The sequence below is a fragment of the Nesoenas mayeri genome (assembly GCF_963082525.1).
Source record: "Nesoenas mayeri genome assembly, chromosome: 7".
In the NCBI taxonomy this organism is placed as follows: Eukaryota; Metazoa; Chordata; class Aves; order Columbiformes; family Columbidae; genus Nesoenas; species Nesoenas mayeri.
This window is the reverse complement of record NC_137551.1, coordinates 29,258,791-29,285,296: the sequence shown is the minus strand read 5'-3', so window position 1 is coordinate 29,285,296 and position 26,506 is coordinate 29,258,791. Positions and strand designations below refer to the sequence as shown.

At 44.8% G+C, this 26,506-nt stretch overlaps 1 protein-coding gene across 2 annotated transcripts in view; it reads right to left on the bottom strand.

The window, feature by feature from the left end:
* Positions 1–989: 989 nt before the first annotated feature.
* The window catches only part of MXI1 (MAX interactor 1, dimerization protein), a 56,251-nt gene continuing 30,734 nt past the window's right edge, over positions 990–26,506 (bottom strand). For both annotated transcript variants that reach the window (XM_080347552.1, XM_080347553.1), the window contains exons 4-6: positions 5,548–5,662; positions 4,183–4,354; positions 990–2,888 (exon numbers count right to left, since the gene is read on the bottom strand). In XM_080347552.1, the coding sequence (XP_080203678.1) occupies positions 2,725–2,888; positions 4,183–4,354; positions 5,548–5,662 (451 nt within the window). In that variant the 3' untranslated portion in view covers positions 990–2,724. The remainder of the gene's footprint in view (positions 2,889–4,182; positions 4,355–5,547; positions 5,663–26,506) is intronic.

The following is a 26,506-nucleotide window of genomic DNA, read 5'->3' as shown; positions in this document are numbered from 1 at the left end:
CCAGCGCTGCCAGCTGAGCGGTGAGGCAGGGGCAGCTGATGGAACCTCACCTCCTGTACATCATCCCCATGGTATTTGCACTTGATACCCAGACCCCTTCAAGGCCACAACACTAGAAAAGGTAGGAGATGCCAAACTGGCTCTGGAGCATCCAAGCAAACATTTCAGATACGTTTATTCCAACCACTGTTTTATCCCAACCAGGAGAGCAAAGCCATTCCCCACCCCTTGAATTCCTTCAGGATTTCTCTGCTGTGGTATTTCTTTCACAAGTGGCCATTTAAAACAAACAGGAATAACAGGAAGGAGGACATGCCGGGACAGCTACAGAAAAAGGGTTGTAAATAAGTGAATCCCACTGGTATTCAGCCGCTCAGCACCAGGGCTGCCTGTGGTCGACACTTATGAGGAGAATAATAATGAATAAATAAATGAGGCCTTGCTAGAGCTGAAGTTTCCCACTTTTCACCACTCAGATGACTGTCCCAAACTTTGTGTCATTCAGAGATTATATGGACCCCAAATATCAATCCAAGCAGCATTTCTTCTTTGAAAACTCTTGGGCTCCATTCGCTAACCTAGAGCTCAACTCAGCCCATGGCAGAGTCCCACTTGGCCAGGTCACCCCCAAAGGAAGCAGAACAGATGTACAGAGCCACCGGATTACACACACGCAAGGGAAAACAGATTTCACAACAGCAACCTGATCCAGATTTAGTAAGCAAATTAATTTTAAAAACCCAAACCACACAGAAATCATTCATTACAGCCATGGAAAGATTATAGTGTGTTATGCCTCTCACAGGGGATGACACATTTTGGAGGAAAGTGGGGAAACATCAGAATATTTAAACACAGGCAACTTATCATAATGCAAAACTCTACAGCAGACTCACTCAGGATCTTCCCACTGCAGGATCGAAGGGCACAAGAAGAACAGAAGGTTGGCTAAAGTGATACGAATGAGCAAGATGGAAGAACACAACTCATTTCAGATACAGAAATGTTTAATGGCGTTAAAGTGCTACTTTAATGGGGACCATATGCTAACATTTAAACACAATTCCACTGCACTGCTAAATATAGTTGTCTTTATTTTTTTTTTATTTTATTTTACCTCTTTTTGCCCAACCCTACGTAAAACAATAAAATAAAATCTAAAGAACTGAAATTAACAACCCATTCAAATCAGCAATAAGTTATGAATTTTATAAAGCATTTTTTTCCTCTTTTTTTCTTAGTAATGAGGGGTAGTTAAATTACTTAAGGATATACAACGTTTCAAACAATGCCATAGGTGAGGACTCTATTAAGGTTCTTAAAACTTGGAAAACAAAATAATCCTGGCCATTAAAAAGACAAAAATAAAAAAAGCAAAGCCCTCAAAGTGCAGGTTAGAATGCTCATCTCCGAGAAAATTAGAAAACATTTGCTATAATAGCTCTTAACAGCACCTGCACAGGTAAGATGGCAAGGCCCTTGGGAACAGGACGTGCAGTCAAAACGTTACATTAACATGAGAGACGTGCTGAGCTTAACTAGGTTAACTACTGGACTGGAACTTTGAAAGTCAGCAAAGGGAATGATTCTAAAAAGAAAACCGAAGAAACCCCCACCAAACCTGGCCTCTTCCAGCTAGCACAGCCTTCATCCATTGTGTGCACGGCAAAAAAAGCATCTTCGCATTTCATTGGGTCAAGTGCTTCATCAAAACAGAGATCTTTTCATGGCGTAAATTCATATAAAAGACATCTAAGGTTTCGTATGGATAAGCTCTAAAAAGACACATCAGACTCGGGGTGTTTCCCCTCCCAACACATTTACAAATGTTTATCAAAAAATCTCTTCAAATAAAAAGGTCATAGTGGCTCAGTATCTGGGCATGACTTTCGGGCATATCACCTCTCGGATGTGCTGGTTTCTTTCTGTCCTCAGCTGGTCGTGTGCCCGCGTACGAGCACCATCTACCGGGAGATCTGCCGTGGGTGTCACAGCCTGAGGCGTGTGACACAGCCCACGATGTGCTGGTAGATTACAAGCGTGCACCCCTGGCTTTAGCCACGCATCAGAGGTACTCGCTTTTTAAATGATGTCCAACAGAAAGCTGAGCTGAATGGTGTTCTCTCCTGAACATCTCTTTGCTGCCCCTCTCTCTCTGGGCACCGAATGAGACCTTAATCATTATTGTCGTTGTTATTACTAGGCTACGTCAGCCTTCTTAGATTTCCTAGTACATTGTGACAGCACTGGATTGTGATAAATTGTAGGACATGGTCCTTTTAGGACCACAAAAGCTCTTCAGAAGGGCCTAAACTAGGTTGTTTAACCTGAATGCAATAGAAGAAATTGTGACATTTCTCAGATCTCATGACAGAAAGAGAGGGATGAATTTCTAGTATCCTCTTTCAAACAAATAAATTCAAAACAAAGTGTTTCATCGCTAAGGTCTAGATCCAGGTCCCACAGAAACAAACGGATTTCACTGACTTCAAAGGGACTAGGGTTTGGTCTAACTTTTTGCCAGCAGGAATTGGGATTGGTAACACAGTCAAATAAACACATGTGGGTTTCTGTGGAGGCTTCCTTTGCCCAAAAAGCTTTATATACATGTGTCTCCAGGACTAGCTGTCAATATGTCATTTCTGAAAGAGGATACTTGCATCTAAGACCCAGTTTGATCACCCCAGTGAAATCATTCGCCCTGCACTGTTGTCTCACTTGGTTCTAGGAAGCAAACGAGAGCTTGACACTGGCGCTGGAGTAACCCTCGTCACTCCCAATACTCTGCAAGCTGCTGTGATCATCAATGTCACTGATGCTGGTTGTGCTGATATTGTCCACTTCTCCATGGGAGAACTCTGTGCTTTCAACGTCCACTTCAATCTCTTCTAAAAAGGAAAACGAAAGAAATGCACACAGGTTAGCACCAGACCCAAATGTCCCTTCAAGCCACCGACCTGCCAGGTCTCCCCCAGTCAGGGATGAAGCTATAGGCTGGCAGGATGGGCTGGGGACATGATTTATACAAATACCAGATATCAGCTTAGAGTTTTATTGAGGGACTTGGCAAAGGGATTTGCCTGCTCCAGCGTGCAGGCCACACTGTCAACACAGGCAGGACACCCCATACACTGAGCTTGTTCCACTGTTTCTTCAGAGCTCTACTACCCCAGTGATGGAAACAAGCAGAAACAGAGAAAAAAGAGGGCAGGAGAGAAAATGGAGCATGAAGTTACCCTGAAACATGCTCCTTGCTTGATATCACATTGTCAAAGCTGGTACCACTCAGGGCATCACGATGCATTAGCACGGGGATCTGGATTACTCTCAGAGACACTCAGTGGATTTTAAAACATAAATTGTATTTTTCAGAAAGACTCAGGAAGCAGAAATCTAGGTAACCAGACATCTTTGTTCCCATACTATTCAGGATTTTTTTTTTTTAAACTACAGACTCCCACCCAAACTACATAGCATCTTTGGGTCTGTCAATAAATATCAAACCATCTATTGTGCCTAAGTATCTCTCCACAGCAGAGATATTCAAAATAATAAAATTATCTGAACTCAGATAATTTCAGTTAGCCACTCAGATCATTTCTATCCAGTTTTAACTGAGAAGATGAACTCTCTGGGAAGCTTGGAAAAAAAAAAAGATGGGGAGTGTAGAATGACTCCAGGAATTTTAAGAGGCAGTTTGCTTGGTTATACCATGGTACCTTGGTTATACCATGACCCAAATACAGAATGAGAAGCTGGATGCTGCTTTGCAACACTCATTCCAGTCCCACTAATATCTTCTTAGATTTTCCTCCTTGTGTCACCAAAAGATTCAGTAGACCAAAGAACACAACAGATATCTCAACTTTGCCATCAGGTATTTGGCTATCATCTTGTGATCACATTATTTTTCCTAACAAATGGTTCTGCATTTTAGAGAACTTTTCAGAGAAACAGGTCACTTTAAATGCCACAGAAAACAGCTGAAGTTGACAAGTTCTTCCAGACTAAATTAGATACTAAATTCTTCATACATATATGGATGTCTGTGTGTATGTGCATATGTGTGCTTAAATACCAAAGGCCATACGAAGGGGTCAGCTGAGAGACAAGAAATGCATGAATCTCGAGCCGTTGCTTTGCAGAGTCCTGGGGATTCAGTGCTAGTTCAGTGACACCCACCTCGCTCCGAGTCCGAGCGATCCGAGGAAATGGTAGATCCGATGCTGTCCATTCGTATTCGCTCTATCTCCTGAGGACCCTGTAGTTGTTCCAGTCTTCTCTTCAAGAATCTTTGTTCTCGTTCCAGGTTCTCAAGCTGGTGTTGGCTTCTCCTCTCAGCCTCTTCAAGTTTCTGCCATGATGAAATAAGAATCAATAATTAGTTTCATCCTTTTCTCCTTCCATCCCACCTCTACTGCCCAGCCACCTGTTTTTTTCACATGTTCCCAGGCCCCCGAAGGATTTAAGCTGCAAAATAGTGCTGAATTGAGCTGAGTTACACTCTCCAAGAACAATGCCACCTCCTCATACCTTTTCCACCTCCCAAGTCCTGATAAATCATACACATTAGTACAAAAAGTCTCTGAGGACAGCCTCTCCAGGGGAAACAATTCGAATTGTAGCAGTTTGTGGGTCACTTCGCATGAGTTCAGCCACTTGCATTACCCAATTTGTCCATGAAGGGGCCTCAACTCCCTTACCAAAGCAATTCACAGTTTGTTATGATCCACTGTAACATAAAAACATGCTCTGCAGTTCTGTGTTCCTTGCTGCATGGTTTAGTAGCATTTCTCAGAAATAGTTTTCTATTCATTAAGTGATTTACATAACCTACTACAGATTTCTTTGATCGCAGCTGGGAAATCTACCAGGACGCTGCTCGTTGGTTCCTACGACAAGCACATTGCATAAGGACGAGTCATTTCAGGCAAACTCTGTGCCTTTGACAGTGCTTTTTCTCCTTCGCCATCCCTCCTCCCTCCCGCTACTCTGACCTGCAACGAAGTATTTCAGCCTCTTCCAGATACTGACAATGCTGCATTTTCTTTTCATGCTTCACTTTGCCAAAAGTGAATCTAGAAGAGCGCTGGGCTAGCTGGCAGGTTCACACATGAAACCTCAGCGAGCCAACCCTGTCTCATGCTCCTGTGGTTTGTGCTAATGCTTCAGCAGTGGAAACTCGCTACCACATCAGAAAAAAGCTCTATTTCCCATCAAAATGCGGCCACTTAACAGTAGGTATGTTTTTCTCTAATGAGATGCAGCTGTCAATGAATGATCACAATATAGAACAAGACCCCTGCTCTCCAAATCAATCATTTCTGCAGTTAATGGAGTTCATTATGAACTCTTCTAATAATGTGGCTTGTAGTGAGATGACAAATGATTAACCAACGGGGCAAGGCTTACTTGCTTTTGCCCTTTTATTTGTCTTAAAGGTGTTAGTCTCCTTCAGCAGTGTTACCTCTAGGCAGCAAGAGCGAGCCACTGAATGGCCCTTCCCAACAACCCAGACCGAAAGCAGCTGGGAAAAGCAGCTCTTACCTTGATATGTGCTTTGGCTTTGTTGAGCAGCCCAAGCGTGGTGTGCCTGGTGCAGTCTGGTCCTAGCGGTATCAGAACTTTTAAGCGTTCTAGACACAGGCGGAGGTGAGCTCGGCTGCAAGGGGAGAAGAGGAGGATCAGAGCTATGCTTTCAGAAAGGGAATATCATTTTCTTCTCTACTCCCTTCCTATGAGGCAGTTTTCATATTTCCCACTTTCCATACATCACAAGATTCCCCACAGGTACCAGGATAGGCTGCAACTCAACTATTTACACTGCAAACATCAGCTCACCAATACTTGGATTATTGCTAACCTCTGACAGACACTGTTTATTTTTTTGCTGTCTGAACTGATAAACTGACTCATCTGGATGAACTTTGTGCAGGGGCAAGGCACACAGGCAAATGGTACAAGTATCTCCTGGGTTTCCTCTCTCTCAGCTATTTGGTGTCTCTTTTGCTGAGAAGAGCTCTTGTGAAAGCAGGTTCAAATCTCTGCTACTCCCTGCACACTCGTGCACTGCTGGCTCGGGGACATTTGCTATGAACTGATCTAAGTACAGTCTTTTTGCACAAAATTAAGAAGCTCAACGAGAAACATGGTCAGCCCAAACCATCCAAACACAACCCATTTCAGATACAGAAGGCACCAGAGGGATGGTAATTCCCAAGAACCACACTCTTACTCCTTTTTGTGCCCAGGTCTGAAACACTGCTGGGGTGCAAGGTCTGTGGGAACAAGAGAACTCGAGACCTTCCCCTGGGCAGTGTTCTGACCTTGGCTCACGTCTACAGAAACAGGCTCCAGCACGGCAGTGCTGCTGAAGATTTGAGCCACTTTCTGCAGAATATGGAAACATGTTCTGGGGTAAATAGTTCAGGCAGCAATGGCAAAGCACATCATCCTCGGGCTGCAAAGGAGACTATTCCCACTGTCTCTTCTTCTGTATCACGTATGCAGGAACGAACAGCAGATTTATGGAAAACTATCAAGTGTGGGTTGCCTTTCTCCCCTACCTCTCTCTTTCTCAGACATTAATGATTTATGTTCAAACTTGTCATCCCAATCAATAGCACAATGACATCAGCTCCACCATTCACAGACAAGAAACACTGGGGCAAAAGAGTCCTGAAAGGCTATCCCAGCCCCTTCTCAGGCACAAAGAAACCGAATCTTAGCCTGATCCACCTCAATGCAGGGAAAGGAGAGGAAAAAAAGAAAAAAAGAGCACGGACAGTTCATTTCCATTTGTTTTTCAAATTCACTATTGCACCCAGTTTGAAAGGGGTGGGGGAGAGGAGTCTGTAATCAGGCAATTATGTCAGTGACAAGCAAGGATGATTAAGGGTGGAAGGGTCAGGGGTTTTACTGATGAACTGTCAGTGCAGGGGAGTGTTCACTAGTGGTGCTGTAGCCGTGAGCTCCTCACTGTTTCTATTATAAATCTCCTTACAAAGGGTCCATCACTCTGTCTCAAGAACAGCCACAGGGCTGCATATGACCAGCAAGGGCCCTGAAGAACACGTATTTTTCATTAAATATTAACAACCCAAAGGCTCGGGAAAGGGAAATCATGATCCAAAAATCAAACTGAAAAACCAGTAATCACATCAACCTCATCTTTTACTTGTCAGCTTGCTCTAGGGCAAACCCCACTGTCATTGAACCCATATGGCTGACACAAGGGGATTCTTTCCACCTGGAAGCCTATTTTCGATGTAGAGCTTGATCAACAGGAGCTGTGTCCACTCACTACAGCTGTTTGCCCAACATCTCATGATGACCTGCTGGGCCAGCAATGAAAAAAATTGTTACTGGTTCACACCAGCATTATAGTTCATGTCATCCCACGGGAGAATGGACACTGACTTCTTGCAGCTAGAGAAAGAAGGAGGAGGAGGATCTTGTGGTTAAAGATATTCTCGGTTTTGAACCCACTTTTGGCTAAGCCACAGACTTCCTGAATGGCCACAGAGACAAGTCACCACGTCAGAGTCACCACGTCAGCACAGCCACCAAGCTGCAGCATGGAGCAGCACGTGTCTCTTCACAGCACAAGCCACACACTTCACTGACGGGATCAGCCCAAGTTAAAAATGCAGTTTGAGCAGAGCTAAAGATATGTGCACAGAGCTGGGGGTGAGGAGCAGGGCCAGTTCCACCTAACAGGGGATTTGCTACACAGCACTTGCTACAGGTAGGGACCACAGACCCCACCTCAGCCCTGCTGAGCAAGGGCAGCTCCCAGCCTATGGTGAAAACTGAATTATTTGTGCAAGAGAAAACAAGAAATTCGTTAAATCATGATCTAAGCAGTGTCAATCACAGCCCACTTCTGAACACAGAGAGACATAGACAATGCATCTACAGCTGGAGCTTTGGGCTGAGTCTTGGTGTTGGAGGTTTTACCAGGAACCAGGGAAAATGCTGCACCAGGAACTGTGATTCCTAGAACCAGCCACCAACTTTGGGCAGGAGCGAGCAGTGGCTGCACTGCCTAGATGCTGATTAAAAGGATGGCACTGATCTGCCATGTCAAAAGCCAAGTGATTTGCAGATCCGACAAGATCAACCGTGTTAAGCATCTGAACACTATATGCAAAATCCAGACACGTAATAAAACCCTGAACACTAATACAGTTCCCATTGTGTCCCAGGACCATGGTGAATCGAAGAAGGTTGCTGTGCTCTGCAGGCCCCGACAAGGGCAGAGAGAGAACAAAGCAGCCGGAGTGCCTGTCCCCACAGCGACACTGGAAAAGCTGTCAGAAAGTTACATCTCCATGACTTTGTGGCCTCAGAGGGGACATTCCCCCAGTCCTGAATTGCCACATTGGCTCTCAAAGTCCAGAAGGTTTCCCCAGGCTCACCCAGATGGTTTTCAGAGCAGCCACTCCTGCCAGCAGCTCTGCTGGCCAGTGGCCAAAGGCGGTGGCCCACAGTGTGGCGATGGCCTCTGCTGGCACACCAGGCATCAGGGGGAGGGACATGACACCTGCCTGTGATGGAGGGGGTGAGCACGAGCTGATAAGCTCCTCACAGTGCAGGGTTTGACTCAGGCAACCAGCATGCTGCAGGGACAGATAGCACTTGCTGCGCCAAGGCAGGTTTGGAATAGGTTTGACCAAAGCAATCACTTTTGCACTGCTGCTGGATTTTCCCCTTGTTTCACACTCAGAGCTGAGCTGCACTGAGTTTTGACGTCACTACAAATGTAAGTGCATTTATATCTCCAACCACAACTTAACCAGGGTAACACAAGAGGCTTTCCATGAGCACCGAGCAGCGAGCCAGGCTCAGAGCACAGGGACAGCTGGGCCCTTCAGCCCCAGCAGCCACCTCCCGCTGTTGGGATGGCACTGGGGGAGCTGCCCAGGCCCGGTGCAGCTGTGATAGCAAAGAAAATCAAGCCCACAAACTGTCCTGGCGCATCAGCATGTTGTTTTCCATCGGAGAGATCAAATCAAACAGCTTCCCCAGCCCTCTCCCCTCCACAGTGTTCAATATCTTGCCTTTTTACTTTTAAAAACTAACCTGGTCATAGTCCCTGACCTCTCTCAATCTCCAACAGCCCTCGAGTGGACCATGATGGGTTCCTAAGCCATGGAGCACAAAGCCAGGACTGGTACACTGATGGGTGCCTTCAGTAAACCTCAGAAATAAAACTCCAGAGCTCAAAAGCATCAGAGCAAACTTAGCTGAAAGACCGTTGCAGAAAGAAAAGCAATCACAAACCTATTCATCTTTCTTATCAAGTCCTGGAAGTGAATGTGGGCAGCTGTAATCCCATGGGTCAGGCCATGATATGAATGTCTTTTCCCCTTTTTCACCTGGACCCTGTTGCAAGTGGCTTTGACAGTGCTAAAGGCTCTTGTATTCAATGAAAATACCAGCACTGTGCAGGCTCCAGACAGAGACAGACGGCTTTCCATGTAAACCACTGGATTATGCCAATATTTGACGCATCTGCCAATATCTGGAAAAACAAGTCTAAATGCCCATATTGTTATATAACAGAGAGACAACTTGGGCTTGGTGCAAAAGGCTGCCTTCATCCTGGGGAAGATAGAGGATGACAGAAGGAGAATTCCAGTTTCAGTCGAGGCCAAAGCCTTTGCATACTAGCCGCAGGGTAGATGGGAGAAGCCAGAGCCCCTTCTCCTGCCTAAAGGGCCTTGGAAAAAATCAGGCTCTCACAGCAGCATCAGGAGCACACGGTAGATGCTGGATGTGCTGAAAAAGGAATCCAAGGAGGACTTGAAAGGAGAGGGTACTCCTTTATCCCAAGAGACCAGCCCAGTGCTCCCCTCCTGCTCAGCTTGATGAGGGGGAAGACTCCTGTTTGAGATTTACATGTGGGACACCAGAGTGGCCACAAAAGGAGCAAAGCACACAATCGGCTTTGGAAAACCAGAGCCTAACATGAACTTCTCTGTTCCAAAGAGCTGAGGACAACCTTTCATTCTATTCTGTTCCACCTGGCAACTCCGGCTCGGACAGAGCCCCTCCACCACTTCTGCCTCCTCCTCTGTGCAGAGGTCTAGAAGCAAGGGATGTGGAGGACAAGCCGAGCGAGGATGTCCTCTGCCAGGAGCTGCTGTGGGAAAAGGTACATCAGCCCCTACACAGACAGACCACATCCCCTCCATGCCTGAGCCCCCAGACCCTCTGTCCTGAGCCTCTCTCGCAGAGGAGCCTGGCCCTTGCTCCGTGCAGCCCCTCCTTGCACTGGGCTCTGCCTGGCTGCAGAGGGCTGTAATTTCGCAGTCTGCTCTCCTCTCCAGCTCCCAATGACATCATCCTGTCTGATTATATAAAGCCTGGGGAGGAAGCCTTTATTTATGCGTGCTTTTTGCTCATAGCTCCAGCTGTCTCACTGTACAACACGCACCCAAATCCCACTGCAGGAACTGGGCTCCCTTTTGCCTGGATCACAACTGCAGTGCAGAAAAAGGTGTGGGTGCAAAAAGAAAAAATCTCCCATTTCCTTCCCCCACTGCTCTGAGGACATTTTTGAGGGGTTTGGGTAGGAACCAACCTACCGCACCACTCTGCACCACAGCAAGCTGGGCACAAAGCCAGAGCCCCTCCCCTGCCCAGGGAGTCCCTAGTGAGCTGAGGGACCTGTGGTGGTATCTCCAAGCTTTGTGTCTGCTGGTCACAAAGGGGCTACACTGGAGCTAGAGACCCACCTACCTTCAATGCCTGAGAAGCCGCCTGTGACGATCAGCCCAGGGCTGGAAGGCCACTGGCAATTTACCCTTCCAGTCCCTGGTGGGCTCAGCCAAATCTCTGTGCACCCCCTATAAAAGGGTGAACCCCTGGCTCGGGTCCATCCTCCTCTTGCAGATGTCACTGCTGTGGCTGCGGGCACAACCATAAGGGAACCACCCCTGAATGTAAATATCCCTGGTGAGACTGCAGCATTTTTGCTAGGACAAGTTTTGGGTTTGTGGGGTTTCTTTTCAGCTTCCACTGTGGGCAGAAGTAATGGAAACTGAGACAAGAAACTTTCTCTGCTGAGGAGTCAGTCACACATACGTGCACACTCGGCTCTGAAGCAGCAGGTTTACCAGATTCAGCACTATCCCCTAGTCTGATACTCCAGATCGACTTTGCTGAATCAAGGCCTGAACATCTGCAAAACACAGACACAGACACACAGACACTCTGCCCATCTTTAAAAGATCAAACCCCTCTCCCAGCAGGAAATGACCATCTCGCCTCCAGCAGCATTTCAAAATGCTGAATTCTGATTTTTGTGTGTGGAAAGAAGGGAGCATCTGAGGGAAAAGAAAAGCATTTCCAAGATATTTTTGTACTGTGCCTGCAGGTCTATAGGGCTTGAATTCACCAGTGTATTTAAGCATGTGCTCCACATCAGGAATATGCTCAAGCCCCAGTGAGGCTAAATCAGACCACTGATTTCCAAAAGATGTTAAAAAAGACAGGACCAAATTAAACCAAAGAACCACCGAAAAAAACAGCAGAAGGAAGATTCTAACATGGAAAGGGACGTTATAATCCTTCCCTTCTGCCTTTCTCCTCTTCTCTCTACACCTTTTCAAACTTGGGTCTAACTTAACCCTGAAATTAGAAACCACCAACTTTGTTTGGATTTCAGAGCTAATAGATTGCTTAAAAAATTCAACAGGGATCACTGGTCAAAGAAAGCAATTCCTGGAGAAATGCAAGTGACCCCACATCAATAATTCATTGGACAAGAATGATTTTGAGATAGAAGTAATGAGAAGCACATGCAAAAACCACAGGGCAGGGAAAATGATGGAAAACATGGTTTCCTTCTAAAAGCAGCTCCCAGGTCAGAGACGTGCTTATCTCTAACAGCCATCACAAGACTTGATGTTTTCTCCTTACTCTTGTCTTTAACCCCCAGCACAGCACTCTTTGCATCACTACCCACCCCCTGCTTTACTGGATGCTTGTTGTCAGTGGACTGGAGGTTCTGGGAAGGCCCCAGGTCAGGATGGGGAGGACCCGGGTGCCAGGGGCCGAGCTGGTGCTTCCTTTGCTGTAAAACATCAGTGATCGCTGCGATCCCTCCGGCCAGGAGCAATAACGCTGCAACCCCTCCAGCCAGCAACAAACACACTTGCGCACCTCGGTTCCACCGGACACCAGAGAGGAGACGTGTTCGAGAAAGAAATCTGGCTCAGAAATATGCAATTAAAAGGTAATATTCTCCACCTGAGCTGTGAAATCATCCAGAACAAGCCTTGTTTTCTGATTTTCAATCAGATCTCTTCTCACGATTATTTATTTTACTGTGTTTGCCCCCAGTTTTAGGAGATGCTTGCTCATTTGCCTCTTTGTTTCCAGTCAATCTCTACCAGTGGCTTCCTGGCATGTAGGAGTATTTGTATTCCAAATGCTAATAAAATGTGCTATGAAAAAGTAATTGAAAAAAAAGCCTTTAGATATTTACATTTTTAAGCCTGTCTGTCGTTCAAAATAAATGAAAATTTAGGACCCACAATAAAAAGAATTGACAGTAAATTATAAATAGGAATTTAAAGGAACAAAAAAGTTATATAGGCAACATTTTCAGCCTGATCTTAAATATACCAGAGCTGTCTGCAAAAATTAAAGATGAACATAAACCCAACTGTATTCTCAAATCAAGGGCAGATGAAAAACAAACCACCAATGAATAGACCTACGATTAAACAATAGTAAGAACAATAAGAAAAAACAACAAGGCAGTGCAGCTTTTCAAAGTCACACACATCGATGCCCCTCTGCATGGCACCGAGCTACATAACAGGGAGATAAATGGTGGTACAGTGGTCAAGAAAGCAGCATCTCAAATCAAGCCCATAAGTGGAAATGAAATACAAACAGCAATGTGTTGATGCACTCCGCAATAGCAGTGTTTTGTTCAAAGGCCACTTCAGTCACAAGACCAAGACAAGGCACACTGGGAAAGGAAGTTTCCAAACAACTGAGATACTTGGAAAAAATGGCCAGTTTTGTAGCACACAAACCCTTCTCAACATCTGCAACAGAAGCTGCAAGCCTTATGGTAAGCATAAAGTGAGGATTTTAAGTTAAAATACACTGCCTACAGTGTCCATTGTACAGCTTGGAAGAGGCTGCTCTGCCAACCCTGCCCTGACTGTCCCCCAGCCCTGCACACCTCGCACCTCAGAGCCAGCGTGTGGCCAAAACCCCCCAGGCACACAGAAATCACCTCTCCCCGCTGCTCTTCCAGATGGGAAGACTCATCACTGATTTCAGCTTTGGCAGAGCTTCAGGCTCTGGGCAAACAGAGGCTACAAGACCAACAAACCTTGTGCTGAGTGGTCTGTTGCCACCACTGGTCGTTTCCAACACAGGTCTTCCTCAGCTGCTACTGCAGTCTTGGGGAAGACATGCTCTCCCCACCACCCTCTGTCACACAGCTGTCAACGTCCCTCCCTGTCCTGAGACCCCTCTAAGTATAAAACTGAATGTTATTGAGAGGACTCTCCTAATTTTGTTATGATTTTGAAAGCAAATGAATTCCTTCAAGGCTTTCCAAAATCAAAAACGAGGAGGAGAAAGACAGAGAGAGGGGAAATCAGGTGGCCTCCAACCCCTTGGTGAAATATGGAAATACACTCTCATCTCACACTGAGTCTCTATTACCTTCCCTTCCACTCCAACCAGCACTGCAAAGGCTGGGCTGCGTCCTCCCAGGTTTTTGCTTCTGTCCTCCTTTCCGACACTGTATTGCAAACTCTTTGGAACAACAACACAGCTGCCAAAGGCACTGAAGTCTGAACAGGATCCTGTAATTGCACTCAGAAGTCAAGCAGGTCCCAAACAATTAGGCCCAAGCAACATTATAATTGTGAGGCTGATGTGATATATCTGGGGCTATATTTTATTTGCACAATAACTTCTGGGCCTTTGGGTCCTATTTGTTGCATATCTTGAAGTTTTTCTCTTTGAACTAGAGGGCTAGAATACAGAAACTTCATTTAAACAAAGAAAATAATTTAAAAGAGAGAGACCATCTGTAATCCCACGACTTCCAAAACTAGGATGTTTAATGGAATGGCAAAAAAAATGGAATACTGATGCTTACAGTAATAAAAATGATACCATTCGGGAAAGTGCCTCCTCCAGAAAGAACTCAGCTGTTTAGTAACATACTGCTCATCCTTTCCTAACCCCTTTGATCTTCAGAGGCACCAATGAGACAGGCAGCTTCAACTCGGTAGAGAAAGATCAAATACAACAGCCTGTGCTTCACAATGAAAAGGTGATGAGGGCAGGGTAGGTGGCCACCGGCCCAGCAGAGGAATGGAGTCAATCAGTGTCTGGCATTTTCTTTTGCCCCTTCATTTTCATCCAGATCCAGCACCAAGCTCTTGGTGTCTGTTCAGCAGTTTCTCTTCCCTCCTCCCAGCTCCTCTGGCTTTTGGCCTTTCTTTGAAAGCAACTTGGACAGTTGTTAAGAGACATCAAATAGCAACAGGTGCTCTGCAGAAGAGTCTATTATTCTTATTTATCAAAGTTAAAGTCCCCCTAAAATTATGTATTGAGGATCTACTATTATTGATCTTGGCCACTAGTCATAAAATATTTTAATCCCTGGTGAGTATAATTAACTGAACTTCACTGTAGCACAATACATGATGGTACCAGCCAAACCTCTTTCAGGCTAAGCTGTGCTTACAACACTGTGCTAAACCCTGTAGCCATCACAGGCCATAAATGGTCTACATCACATTCTCCTTCTGACCTAAAAACACAGGCTGGTTGCTGCCGGTATGGTTACATACAGATACCTCTCACACAAGATCATTTGGCACCAACTTTTCAATCAAGCTCACTACCTGATGCATGGGTATCGCAGTTTTGCTACCCTGGTTGTAACATATGGTTATGATCCTGCATTTGGCTATCAGGGAACACACAAAGCAAGCTGTAAACATCAACATGCAATCCAGACTGGTTAATTATAAAGCCCTGACTAGCCCAGTCTAATAAAAACTCTGCTAAAAGGTGGTTAAAAATAGACTGGGTCTTTAAATAGCCAACGGTGTCCTGTGCCCTTGTTCTCGCTAATACCGTTATAATCATCCTTCTAGGGATGTGCAGGGTACTCAGAGCCACCAAGTCTGGCAGCAGTCTCCACAGCACTGCACCTTCGTTAGAACCTGCCTTGGCGAGGTGGAGGCCGTAACCTGCTTTGTTGCGACCTATGGATTTCCAGCTTTACTGCTAGAATTAGGTCACTGGCAAAGATAGCCAAGATTTTTCCAAACTCACCAGCTATTCTTGGTTATTCTGTTCAGAGGTTCCCTGGCTGAGCACCATGCCTTTGAAAAGAAATGAGGAGGTATTTCAGGCTCCTGCAAGGTTTCTGCAGTCAGACACCGAGAAGTGGGGATGCTCCCACCCCATAATCATTAACTGCCTTTAAAATTGCCAGGCAACAGGGAAGAGCTCTCCAGTTTGGACCTACTGCCATCATGGTGAGTTCTTATAGCCTCTGAAGGACAAATCAAAGATGGTGCACATCAGAAAAGAGATGAATTCGCAGGGATCTGCAGAGCACCTTGAAGGCCACCTGCCTGCATTGAGACTGGAAGAACCTGAGATATTGGCAGTTGAACAGTGTCTCTGAACCTCCTGGCTACAGCAAACAGCTCCCCAGGGCCCACAGGGTGTCACAGCAGTAAAGGCACAGACGGGACCTCAAATCAGAGCTTCTGCTTCTTCGTAATACAACTGAAAGAAACCCTGGACTTTGGTGCCTACTAAATATAGTCAGTTTTTAAACTAGTAATGCCACTAACCAGTCAAAAGAAGCAAGCACTTGCTTTGTAAGATGGACATTTGCCCATAGGTTAAAGACTAAAGGATGCTACCGAACTCTTATTTGTCAAAACATAATTCCTGTTTTTGAAATAGTTGCTGATATCATTAATATATTCTGATCAGATACTGTATGTTATTTTTGTCATTAACATGATTTTTAAATTCCCCAGATAATCTATTGCTATTGAACGATATTTTCATTGTTCATTAAGATAGGACAGAGTTTTTCCACTCCATACATTTATTTTCTGAAGCTATATTTCAGTTTCCTCACCTCACAGAAGAAAATGAGAATTCCTAATGAAAAAAATATTCTTAGAATGTGACCATTTGGAACACTTGTTTACACAGAATCTTTTATGCCAGAAGGAAAGCACGTGCTCTTCATCTAATACCTCTTCACACTGTCAGAAATATTTAAGGAGTCATCAAATACCTACTGCACCTTTTAGGTGTAGAGGGCATACATCTGGAACAGAGGAAGCAGTGCATGTAATTTCATCTTGTAAAATTATTCTAAATTCAATCTCAGACTTCCCAGGAAAAAGGAATTACCAGCCAAGGTCACTATCAGACATATGTTTGGAAAAAAACACAAGGAGAATTTAAGAGATCCTAGCACTATTTTTCATATTGGATATGGATTTTTTGCACACAAAGAGCAGTAATACTATATTTCAAAAGTCTAGGAGTTTGTTAATGTTATGCAACAAACAGTTTTAACGCAACTGAACTACATATGTTACTCAGCAGGGGAACCCCAACAGAGAAGCACAGCTACCAGCACCATGACAACAGATGAGTCGTGTCCTCATGATCTCACATACAGAGGTACCAGGAAAGAGAAGTTTTTGAAAAGAGGTGCCAGAGAGTGTGAAAACACACGTTGCTTCTGCTTAATTGCTGTGATGTGCTAATACAAACTCACTGTCAATAGAGTTCTTCCAAAGAAGAGCAGGGTTTATCTCCTAGCAAATTACAACAATGTAAACTTACAGAGAAAAAAATAAAATAAAATAAAATAAAAACACATCCCCTGTCTCGCCCTTTCCCTTTAACTACCCTTGATATCTTCCTTGCATTTTCTTTCTCTCCTCCGGGCTCGTGTGAAGGCCAAGAGATGTAGAACTGCTCAAACCTCACAGAGGGAAGAAGCATGAAGCTGGCCACTGGGAAACCATCGCCTTGGGCAGAATACAAGACAAAATGTATCCATAAGACATGAGAATTGCTTGACTTTTTCCAGCTCAACTACAAAACTCCTAGTGCTTTCAACAGGGCTCAAAAAGTCATTATATTAAGCACAGGACATGCTTAGTGAACCCTTGATCAGCTGGAGAAGATCATTACAACCCCTGCCTGGGTCAGCAATGCCACAAACTGATAGGATTTTAATTCCCCCAAATCAAGAACAGCTGTAGTTGAGTAAACTAACATTTGTGGGAGGATTAGCTGCCTTATGCTCACTCATTCTGTATTCTCCAAGCAGGAAAAGGGTTAGGATCTCACCTGGGAACAGACCAGACACTGAAAGGTTCATGGTTTGTTTTGGAAAGAAAAATAATAATAATAATAATAAAAGGAGCTGGGAACACCTAGTTCTCTAGTTTGATGGAAACTAACTGGACAATATTAAGAAAACAACCACACGAGCTTACAGAAAAACCTGCAGTGTCATTGTATTATAATCACAGCCACAACCTTCCTTCCCTGTTATTTTGTAGGGCATATGTCCCTCAAGAATTTAGGCAAAAAAAATGACTGCTTCATGGTCAGGTATTCTCCATACAGCATCCCATCCTGGGATTGCTCCTTGTTGGTTTCAAAAAATCACTAGTGTTAAAAATAGCAATAATTAAAAACAAACAAACAAGAAAAACAACCAAAAAAGATAATTTGCACTGCAAATCATTTATCTGGGGAGAGACTGCAGTGGATCTCCTCATCATGCGAGCCAAACAGCAAACCAGAAGCACAGATTTCCTGACTTTCCTAGTGCTGTGCTAGCCTGCAGAGTTTGCACGCACTTTCAGGAAGGGCGAAGCAGCAACCCAATGGAGCTGACACGTGGGGTCTCTGCAGAACCAAGAGAGTGTTATGAAGCAGGCAAGGCCTTTCAGTGAGAGTCCTGTCCACAGACAGCTTGCGTGACCACAGGTAAATCCCCTGAGGAACTGAAGCACGCACCGCTCGTCCACAACAGGGAGCTAATCCTAATTCCTTCACGGAGCGCCGCGCAGCTAAATCTGCTCTTGGCTTTCAGGTGCTTGTGTAGCTCCGCAATGACACTGGTGTGTGACGTGCCCAGAGAGCAGGACACTTGGGGAAGCTAATTCATTCAGCTCTCTCTGCTGGCTAGTAATGCCAAGAGTACAAGATGGCCACATCTCTTAAAATGGATCAATCCCTCCATATATGCAGCAAAAACTATCTTAAGCCTCCTCTTGCCTCTGTCCTGAAAAATTCCCAAGATGGAATTTCAGCAAAGTTCAAAGGAGTTTAGTCAGAATCAGGACAAGATGAAGGCTGTATTGGTGACTCTGCAATCAAGCAGTCATAAAACCTTTTATTTCTTTAAAACATTTAGTTTCTGATGTCTGACTGTAAATTCCATGCATTCAAAAGATTATGATCTAGGCCCCATTAAAAAAAATACACCAGAGTAGCTCAGACATCACATGATTTAAAGAAACAAACATAAACACCTACATAGGATGCTCCTTCTCCTTCCTGTTTTTTAAATACAAAGGTTACACTGGCTCATAAACTGGTTTTATGTGAGGGATAGAAAACACTTAACTCCAGTTGCTGAGATTTGAGAATCACAGAATATCACCAGAATTGCAGTAGAAATTAAAAGAGCTTTTTTTCACTTTAAATAACAGAACAGTTTTTAAAAGTGCTCCTTTAAAAACACACACACACACACACACAAGAGCCTTTAAGAAACTCATGCACTTTGTTTTCCCTGGATGGCTGATGGGACATGCAAGGCAGCACTGTCTGCACAGACCAGCCAGCCCACAGGGCTTATGGAGTCCCCTACTTATGTACAACAGCTTTGCACCGTGACTACTGCCAACCATTCACAATGTGCCCAGTTAACAGTACAACCCCTTTCCCACTCCACTCTTTCCCCACCACACAATTTTTTCTCAGAGATCACTAAGAAAAAACAAACACAACTCGAAGAAACTCCAAGAGATGCTCATGACTGCAGAGGGCATTCACATGTTTTCCTGAAGGATATGACACCAGATTTAAGATTTCCCTTCTCCTCCCCCTTTGCAATCCCTTCACTGAAATGCATGCCCATATGTGCTTTTTCCAGTGAACACCAAGCCTGTAAGCTGCTTTTCCAAGCCAAGAAAAGTTTAAAAGAGGTCACGCCACGGAGAACAGGCTCTGCGTATTTCCTAAGAGGGTCATATTACGTAGAATATCCACAGGAGACAAAGTGTTCCCATCCGGTTTCCCACTTCTTCTGGCAAAGTTGCTTTTCTGGGTAGGTGAAGTAGCAAACATGCATTGGGAAAAAGAAAGATGAGTATTTTTTTCTCTATTTCCTTATCTCAGCCAGAATTCCTTGATGTACTTCTAGAGTCTAACAGTGATTCTTGCTATGACAGCTGATGACTATATTCAGCGTTTGGGACTCTCCCCTTGACACACACACAGACACTCAACTTTGAACGGCTTTTTTTCTCCCCTAGAACAATCCTGAAATCATTTCTAGGAAAAACTTCCTAGCAGTAACAACCGTTGATCAGGTCAATAGGCTGCACTGCCTCACTGGGCAACCCTGCTGTCAAGGGTTTTCAAGGCCAAGCTGGAGTTGCAACTGTCAGGAAAGGTTCAGACAGAGCTCACCTTGACTTGGGGCAAGAGGACAGACCAAAGGAATGCTGCAGGCCCCTCTCAGCCCCATCTGTGACAGCTTCACAAAACACCACTCCAGCCTGAAGAGCACGGATTCTTGCCCTCCTTTCGGCACAGGGCCCAAGCCAGCTGCAAGGGCAGCGTGCCGAGTCACTGGAAAGCGAAGGGGAATTTTGCCTCTCTGATGTATGACCCTGGTGACAGAGGGAAAGATCTTCTACAGAGTGGCAGCTGTAGCTGCTGCTTGCAGCTGGAAAAGGGCAGCAATGCCACGTGTGTGGGAGCAGGTAGGCAAAGTAAAAGGGAGGATCCTGAGGCGTTTGCAGGGCACATTTTCCAGTACAGAATGACACAATCCACTGCCCTGCGGGTTGGCGAGGAGAGGAGCAAAGCAAACAGGAGGGGCTGCAGGGAAAAGGAACCCACACCCCAAGCTGCTGAAATCAGTTACAGCCCAGTCACCCCAGCGAGCTTCTCTGTGTGCAGTTATGCAGCTGCAAACGTGGAAAAGAGCAGCCAGCTCTGAGGAGCGCCAGGATCCAGCCCACGAGAAACACTGGAAACAGAGATCAAAGGGAAACACAAGGCTGTATACACAGCTGGGGCTGTCTTCCCCTGTTAAAGAGAGACAGACACATTGATTTTAACTGCGAGCTCTTTGTGTGTGCTTGCACGTAACTGTGTGCATCTGTGTAAATGCGAGATCCTGCCCCACATTCAGCTTCTTGACATTACCAAAGTGTAGCTAGTGAATGGTATTTTCCGAGTTATGTGGAAGATTCCAATACAGATGAGCAAAATCTGACTGGGCAACCCACAACTCAACCCACTCCAGGGAACAAGGCCAAACCTTTGATTTCTGCAATAAACCTGTAACACTGTTATCCCTTTCAGGATAACCCATCTGAACAATTTCACTGAGTTTTCAGCATGAGCAAAACATCTACGGACTGGACTTTGGGCATTACAGAGAATTACTCCAAGTGTTGTGTCTTTAAGCAGCATTGGAAAGTTCCTCCTGGGAGGAAAAGGTGGAGGACAGATTGCCTAGAACTTCCTCAAGGTCTAGGAGAGTCAGAGCAACCCCTCCTGCACAACCCAGCTCTGAGCAGAAATAGCAGAGGAACACACTGCGATAGCAGCTGGATATGCTGGTGGCTGACCATTCTCACATCCTGAGACACTCTTGGCTGACCAGTCTCTACTTCAAGGCTGGGGACAGGCACAGTGAGCTCCTCAGGGCTGATGTCACCTCTGAACCCCTCTGTTCTGTTCCTTTTCTCTCCTGGGCTGCTCATGGGGAGATCTACACATACAGAAACTAGCATCAAAATCAAGTCTGGCATCAGCTTCCTTCTCCTTTCCACACATCCCTTCTGCTGGGCACACGGCTTTGCCAGCTTTCATGAGGAAGGGTCCTTATTTCTTCTCTACGAACAAATATACCCGCTTATTCATATGAAGAGTGGTGTCTATCAAATGCCGTCCTTGTGTTGTTGCATTTCTCACTGTCCTGGAGAAGAAGCTGTTTGGTACAGGAACCCTTGGCACTGCTCTCCGAATGACTGGGCACAATTACAGCACTGTAGAGACAAGCAGGGGGAGCAACAAGAATCCAAGTGAAAGAGAAAATATTTGAGAGTCATTAAGGGCTGTGTTCCTAAATGATTCAGATGCTTTTAGATATTCCACTCTAGAGTTCAGCAACCAGCCAGCTCAGAGATAGTCATGCTTATAAAGTCAAGTACAAAATGCTAAGTTTTGTGCAGCTGTTTACTACCAACCACGATAAAAACCACACCCTCATCGTATGAACCGTTATCAGCCTGGACCATGCGTGAACCCACTGATACCATTCACAGAGTCTGTTTCTGTGAAAGGAACACTGCATTTGAAGCTCATGTCCTGTTTCCACTGGAGGTTTCAGCCTCCCCTTCTGAGAGCTGAACATTCCCATTTGTGAAATCTCCCATTCCCAGCAATCCCTTTTTCATCTTCAGTCTTAAAGTATTCTACTTAAACTGCCAGGGAGGAAAAAAAAAGTGCAAAAAGCATCCATCCTTTGCAAAAGCTTTTCATTTTTTCCCTAAATAAGTCATGTTGCTTTATGAATGCACTCTCAAAGGTAAATAATTAACAGGCAGGAGGGACAGAAAATCTTATTACACAGCTAATGGGAAGTGATGCTCAGGCAGCAATGTACACATGAAGGACACCCTCAAAAGACAGCCCTTAATTTTTTTAATGGACCATTGGGCAGAAAACCTGAGTCATCCTATTGCTCTGGGATCCAGGGATTCCTCAGTGCTCCTTTAGACTCAGGCAAATCCAAAATCTTAACATGAGATTCAGCCTGCATCTGACAAATCCAAGTGCCACCTTTGAAAAAGGGGATACTCTAATTTTGCAAAGGCACAGTACACATTTACCAAAGAGCAAACACAGAGTGCAAGACAGAGATGATCTCTATTTCTACACAAATTCAAGCTCTTAAGACACACAGAAAGGGAGGCAGGTAGATGACACCATTACAGCTACATCCTGCCATGAGCCTGATTTAGCCCTGCACATGTTACCCAATGGTTTCATGGGAGGAGAATTCCTAACCCTTGGTTGCACATTGCCTATTTAATTGTTTTATGGTTGTCACACGCACTCTGGGAGGAAACCTGTCTGGTCTGTTTGCCCACAGCTATGCAAACTGCTCGGGGTGACCAGCACCATTTGCAGCCAGGCAACAACCACAGCAACGGCGAGATGAAGCCCTTTGCTTTCATTTCCCAGCTGAGGCTGCCAACGCCTGTGACACCTGCACTGCCCACCGCAGCTCCCAAAACAAGGGGCTGGACCTCCCTGTGCTGAGCCCTGCCAGCCACCCACAGCAGCAGGGGTACCTGCACTTTGCGCTCCTCTTCTCTTCTCAGATGGGAGAAGGTGCAGGGCAGGCAGACAGCGCCAGGCAGCACCGCCTGGCCCTGGACAACACTGACGGGGGGGAGGGAGAAGTTTTGAAGGCTACAGAGGTGGGATGCAGGAAACTTTTATGAAGGAGAGCAAAAGCAAGCAACTGCCTGGAGGTGTGGAACAATGAAGCAAAGGTTGATGTAAAATTGTGCCTGTTACTTCAGGCACTGGATCCCTGTGAGTTTCTGCTCTTCACTTATTAAATGGGGGTATCTGATTCTTCCCACCCCTCCTTGACAAAGTGTAAGGTTATAGGTTCTCAAAGGTAAAATGGGTAAAAACTTTGGTAAAAATGGGCCACACAGAATGGAGAATGAGAAAGTTTCTCACCTACGTTTCCTATCCCATGCTGAATTTACTTTGGTTATCACAAGTCTGCATGGGCTATGTTGCTACAGTACTCTCAACACACGTACCAGATATAGATATAGATCAGCACACGCAACTCCAGCTTCTGCCCCAAGAGTAAAAAGTCCTGAAACTTGTAGTTAACACGTAATCTGTCTCAAAAATTATACTCCTATTACCTCATCTTTTCTAAGGCAGCAACTCCCCAAGTGGCTTTTAGCTAAGTAATGCTTTCAAGGCCCATGAGCAACATTACTCATTTGAACAAGGAAAGTTGTTGCATCAGAATTTCTGGCTCTCGGCACTTCAACAAACACCACCTCAGGAAAGAAAAAAGCCAAAAAAAAAAAAAAGAGCCTGTAAAGTCTCCAGAGATGCATTTGGGAAAGATACGCAAGTACAGAGCCCTGACATGGTTGAAAACTGAGCCAGGAAAGCTGGATGCTTGACTTCCTACCTGGGGCCAGACTCTTCCCTGGTCCAAGCTCACTGATTACAGAGGAGATTTGCTCAGTCTTTAATTTTCTTAGGACAGCCATAATCATACCTAACTGTAGAGGGGTCAGCCTGAAAGAAAACTGTGGCAACACACCCAAGTAGAAACTAGAGGATGCAAGTTTGGGAAGCTGTTCAAGAACCAAAGCTGGTGATGATGCACTCCGAATCAGATATCACCTAAATACAGAGAACCACTTCTTTACACACCTACAGCAACTACCAGACCCCTCCTGGCTCCCCAAACACAGTAAATAACCAGTAACACACCATTTGATACCTCTTTATTCACTACTCTGGAAATCTTAAGTACAGGATGCTGAAGCAAGAACTCAGCCAGTAAGCGAGGAGACTTGACTGTAAAGGACGTTTCTTTCTAAGATGGGGGTTCCCTCTAAAGTCTCCCTTCTGGGAGGCAAGACAATGGCAGAACTCTCAGCATCAGGCCCTTAAGCCAAACAGATTGTGCTGACATTTCTTTCTACACTATGGGAAGAAAACACATCATAAAGTGTCCCGAAAACACATCTTAGTTGAGAGGGCTTGGTGATAAATATCTGTTTCTGAAAACTGGCTTGTAACAGGGATTTTATTGTGCAACATTATGGAAACAAAAACATTTTGCTTTGCAACAGTTTATCCAAAATACTAGTATTGTTCTTTTTCCTTTTCCTTGTCTAACTGCCATTGGATTCATAGGGGAGGTGCAGAGGTCTGGGAGCAGAAAGGAAGGCAAGCATGCATTCATTCTTCACTTCATCATATTGAATAAAATATAAAACTAGAAATTCCAGTATGAGCAGTACTGAAGGACTTTCAACAAAATTATGATCCTTTTTTTTTCCTTCAAGTTTTGGCACAGAGACTGTCTCTTTTCAGCAGGTTTACTCAGGGTTCAAAATGCTTTGCTGCCCAGCCAACATGAAGTAAAGCCTTCACAGACTTTTGATTGCAAGTGAATCGAAATGCTGCTTCTGCTACAAGGAGGCACTTTGCATGAGCAAGTGTGGTGGTTGGCCAAAGGGAGCAGATCACACTTTTACAGGATCTGACTGGTGAGTTCCTGGAGCAATGCAAAGAAATGACCAGAATATAGCAAAAGGCAGACCTGATACTAAACAGACGACTGAGCCCAAATGTATCCAGAGAGAACATTTCACTGACAGCCTTACTCTACAAGCTGCAGACTTCACTCTCTCCAGATCAAGCAAAAACCGGCACAGCAGTGTAATAGTTATACAGATCTTCTAAACCAGAGGAACAGGCTTCAGCTCTGCTGACAATTGTTAGACCTTGCTGAAAACAGAGGCATCTGTCATCCAAGCAACAGAGCTGAAGACAGGCAGCTACCTCCAGCTCTTGCTCCATCTTGGCCACAGGACAGGAGTGTTTAGCTACAGTTTCCACAATGAGCAGGTTGGATCAGGGCATGCTCTGACCTTTGGATGTGTCCAAGGAACCAGTGTGCTCAGCTGTATTGGCCACGGCTTGGCTGCTGCAGGGAACATCACAGGTTCCAACTTTTATTAACGAAGAAAACAATATGTACTGTCAACTTTTGCTACATGAAGTTAACATGAAAACAAATCTCACTCCAGAGAACAAATGAAATTTACTGGATTAGTTTCTTGTTCCAGTGCTCCTGATAAATAGCACTGAAGTCAACACCACATTGATTAGTTTGTTAAAGACAAACACTGATCAGATTGCCTTGGCAAGTATATATAGCACTACAAAAGCACAATCACCCATGCCTATTCAGAGGAGCAAGGTTTCACTACATTTTCTCTTCTCTTTCCTCATCTTTCCCAGCCTAGACAGCATGCCTGCACCAGAATCATTTAAATGCCCTACGTTAAACATTTCACCCTCCTTCTCTTGCATTTTGCTAATAGACACACTCAAGTCCCCCTGTTCTAGAGAAACGAACTGTGCAATTGCTGCAGAGCCTCCAGAAGGCCCACGTTTCAGTGCAAACTGACCCAGGTCATGGTTTTATCCTGAACGTTCAGAAGGGTTTTTCCATCATCTCATCTGCCACCTCAAGTGTGCAGCCCAGCAGAACAGGCAGCTCTGCATGAGAAACCGTTTTGGAGGAACGTTGCAATAAAGATCCTGTTATGTTGAAGAGAGAGTGGGTGGGGAATCACAGAAGATAGAAGGGGGATCCTGACAAGAGAAAAGCTAAAATCCACAGCACTCGACCATTGCTATATGTCTGTCTTCTTCACTGTGTTTCTGATCATCTCAAAAGGTATCAGAGAAAAAGGATCTTGCATCACTTCACCCTGTGCTTTTTCACTCAACACAACTCTGCAGCAACTTGGTTTAGAAGGAGTTTTGTCTCCTTTAGATTATGCCCTTTTTAAACAACGTATTTTTGCAGAGCCACAAATTCTGTGAGATCTTCAGAAAATTCTGATTTCAGCAATTCTCTCAAGGTGTCTTTCCTTCCCTAGATCTATCTTTTGTTTAAGCTAAATTACTGTTACCGGAAGAAAAATCTGCCTTAATAACTCATTCCTCACCCAGTTACTTGGCTTTGTTTTCCTTCCTTCTGCTGTATTACAATGTAATCATCACCAAAACCAAACAGATCAATCTAGGATATACAGAAAGACATTGTTTATATGTATTTTCAAAAATCTGATCAATAGCTTTATAAACATCTTCCTTGTTCTATGAGGACACATAACCCTTCTGACAGACACCACCACCATGCTGGTCTACCAGAACTGCCACTTCACAGAGCAGCAGGAGTCGCCTCGGTGACAGGTACCTCCTCTTCATACCACACTGACCACATCCTTCCAAAACCACTGCCTGTCTAAAATCTTCACCAACAACAGCCAATTCTGCTATCTGTATAACACACACCATTTAACTTAAGCCTGAATTTTATTTATTACCCTCTTTTGAGAAAATATTACACTACCAA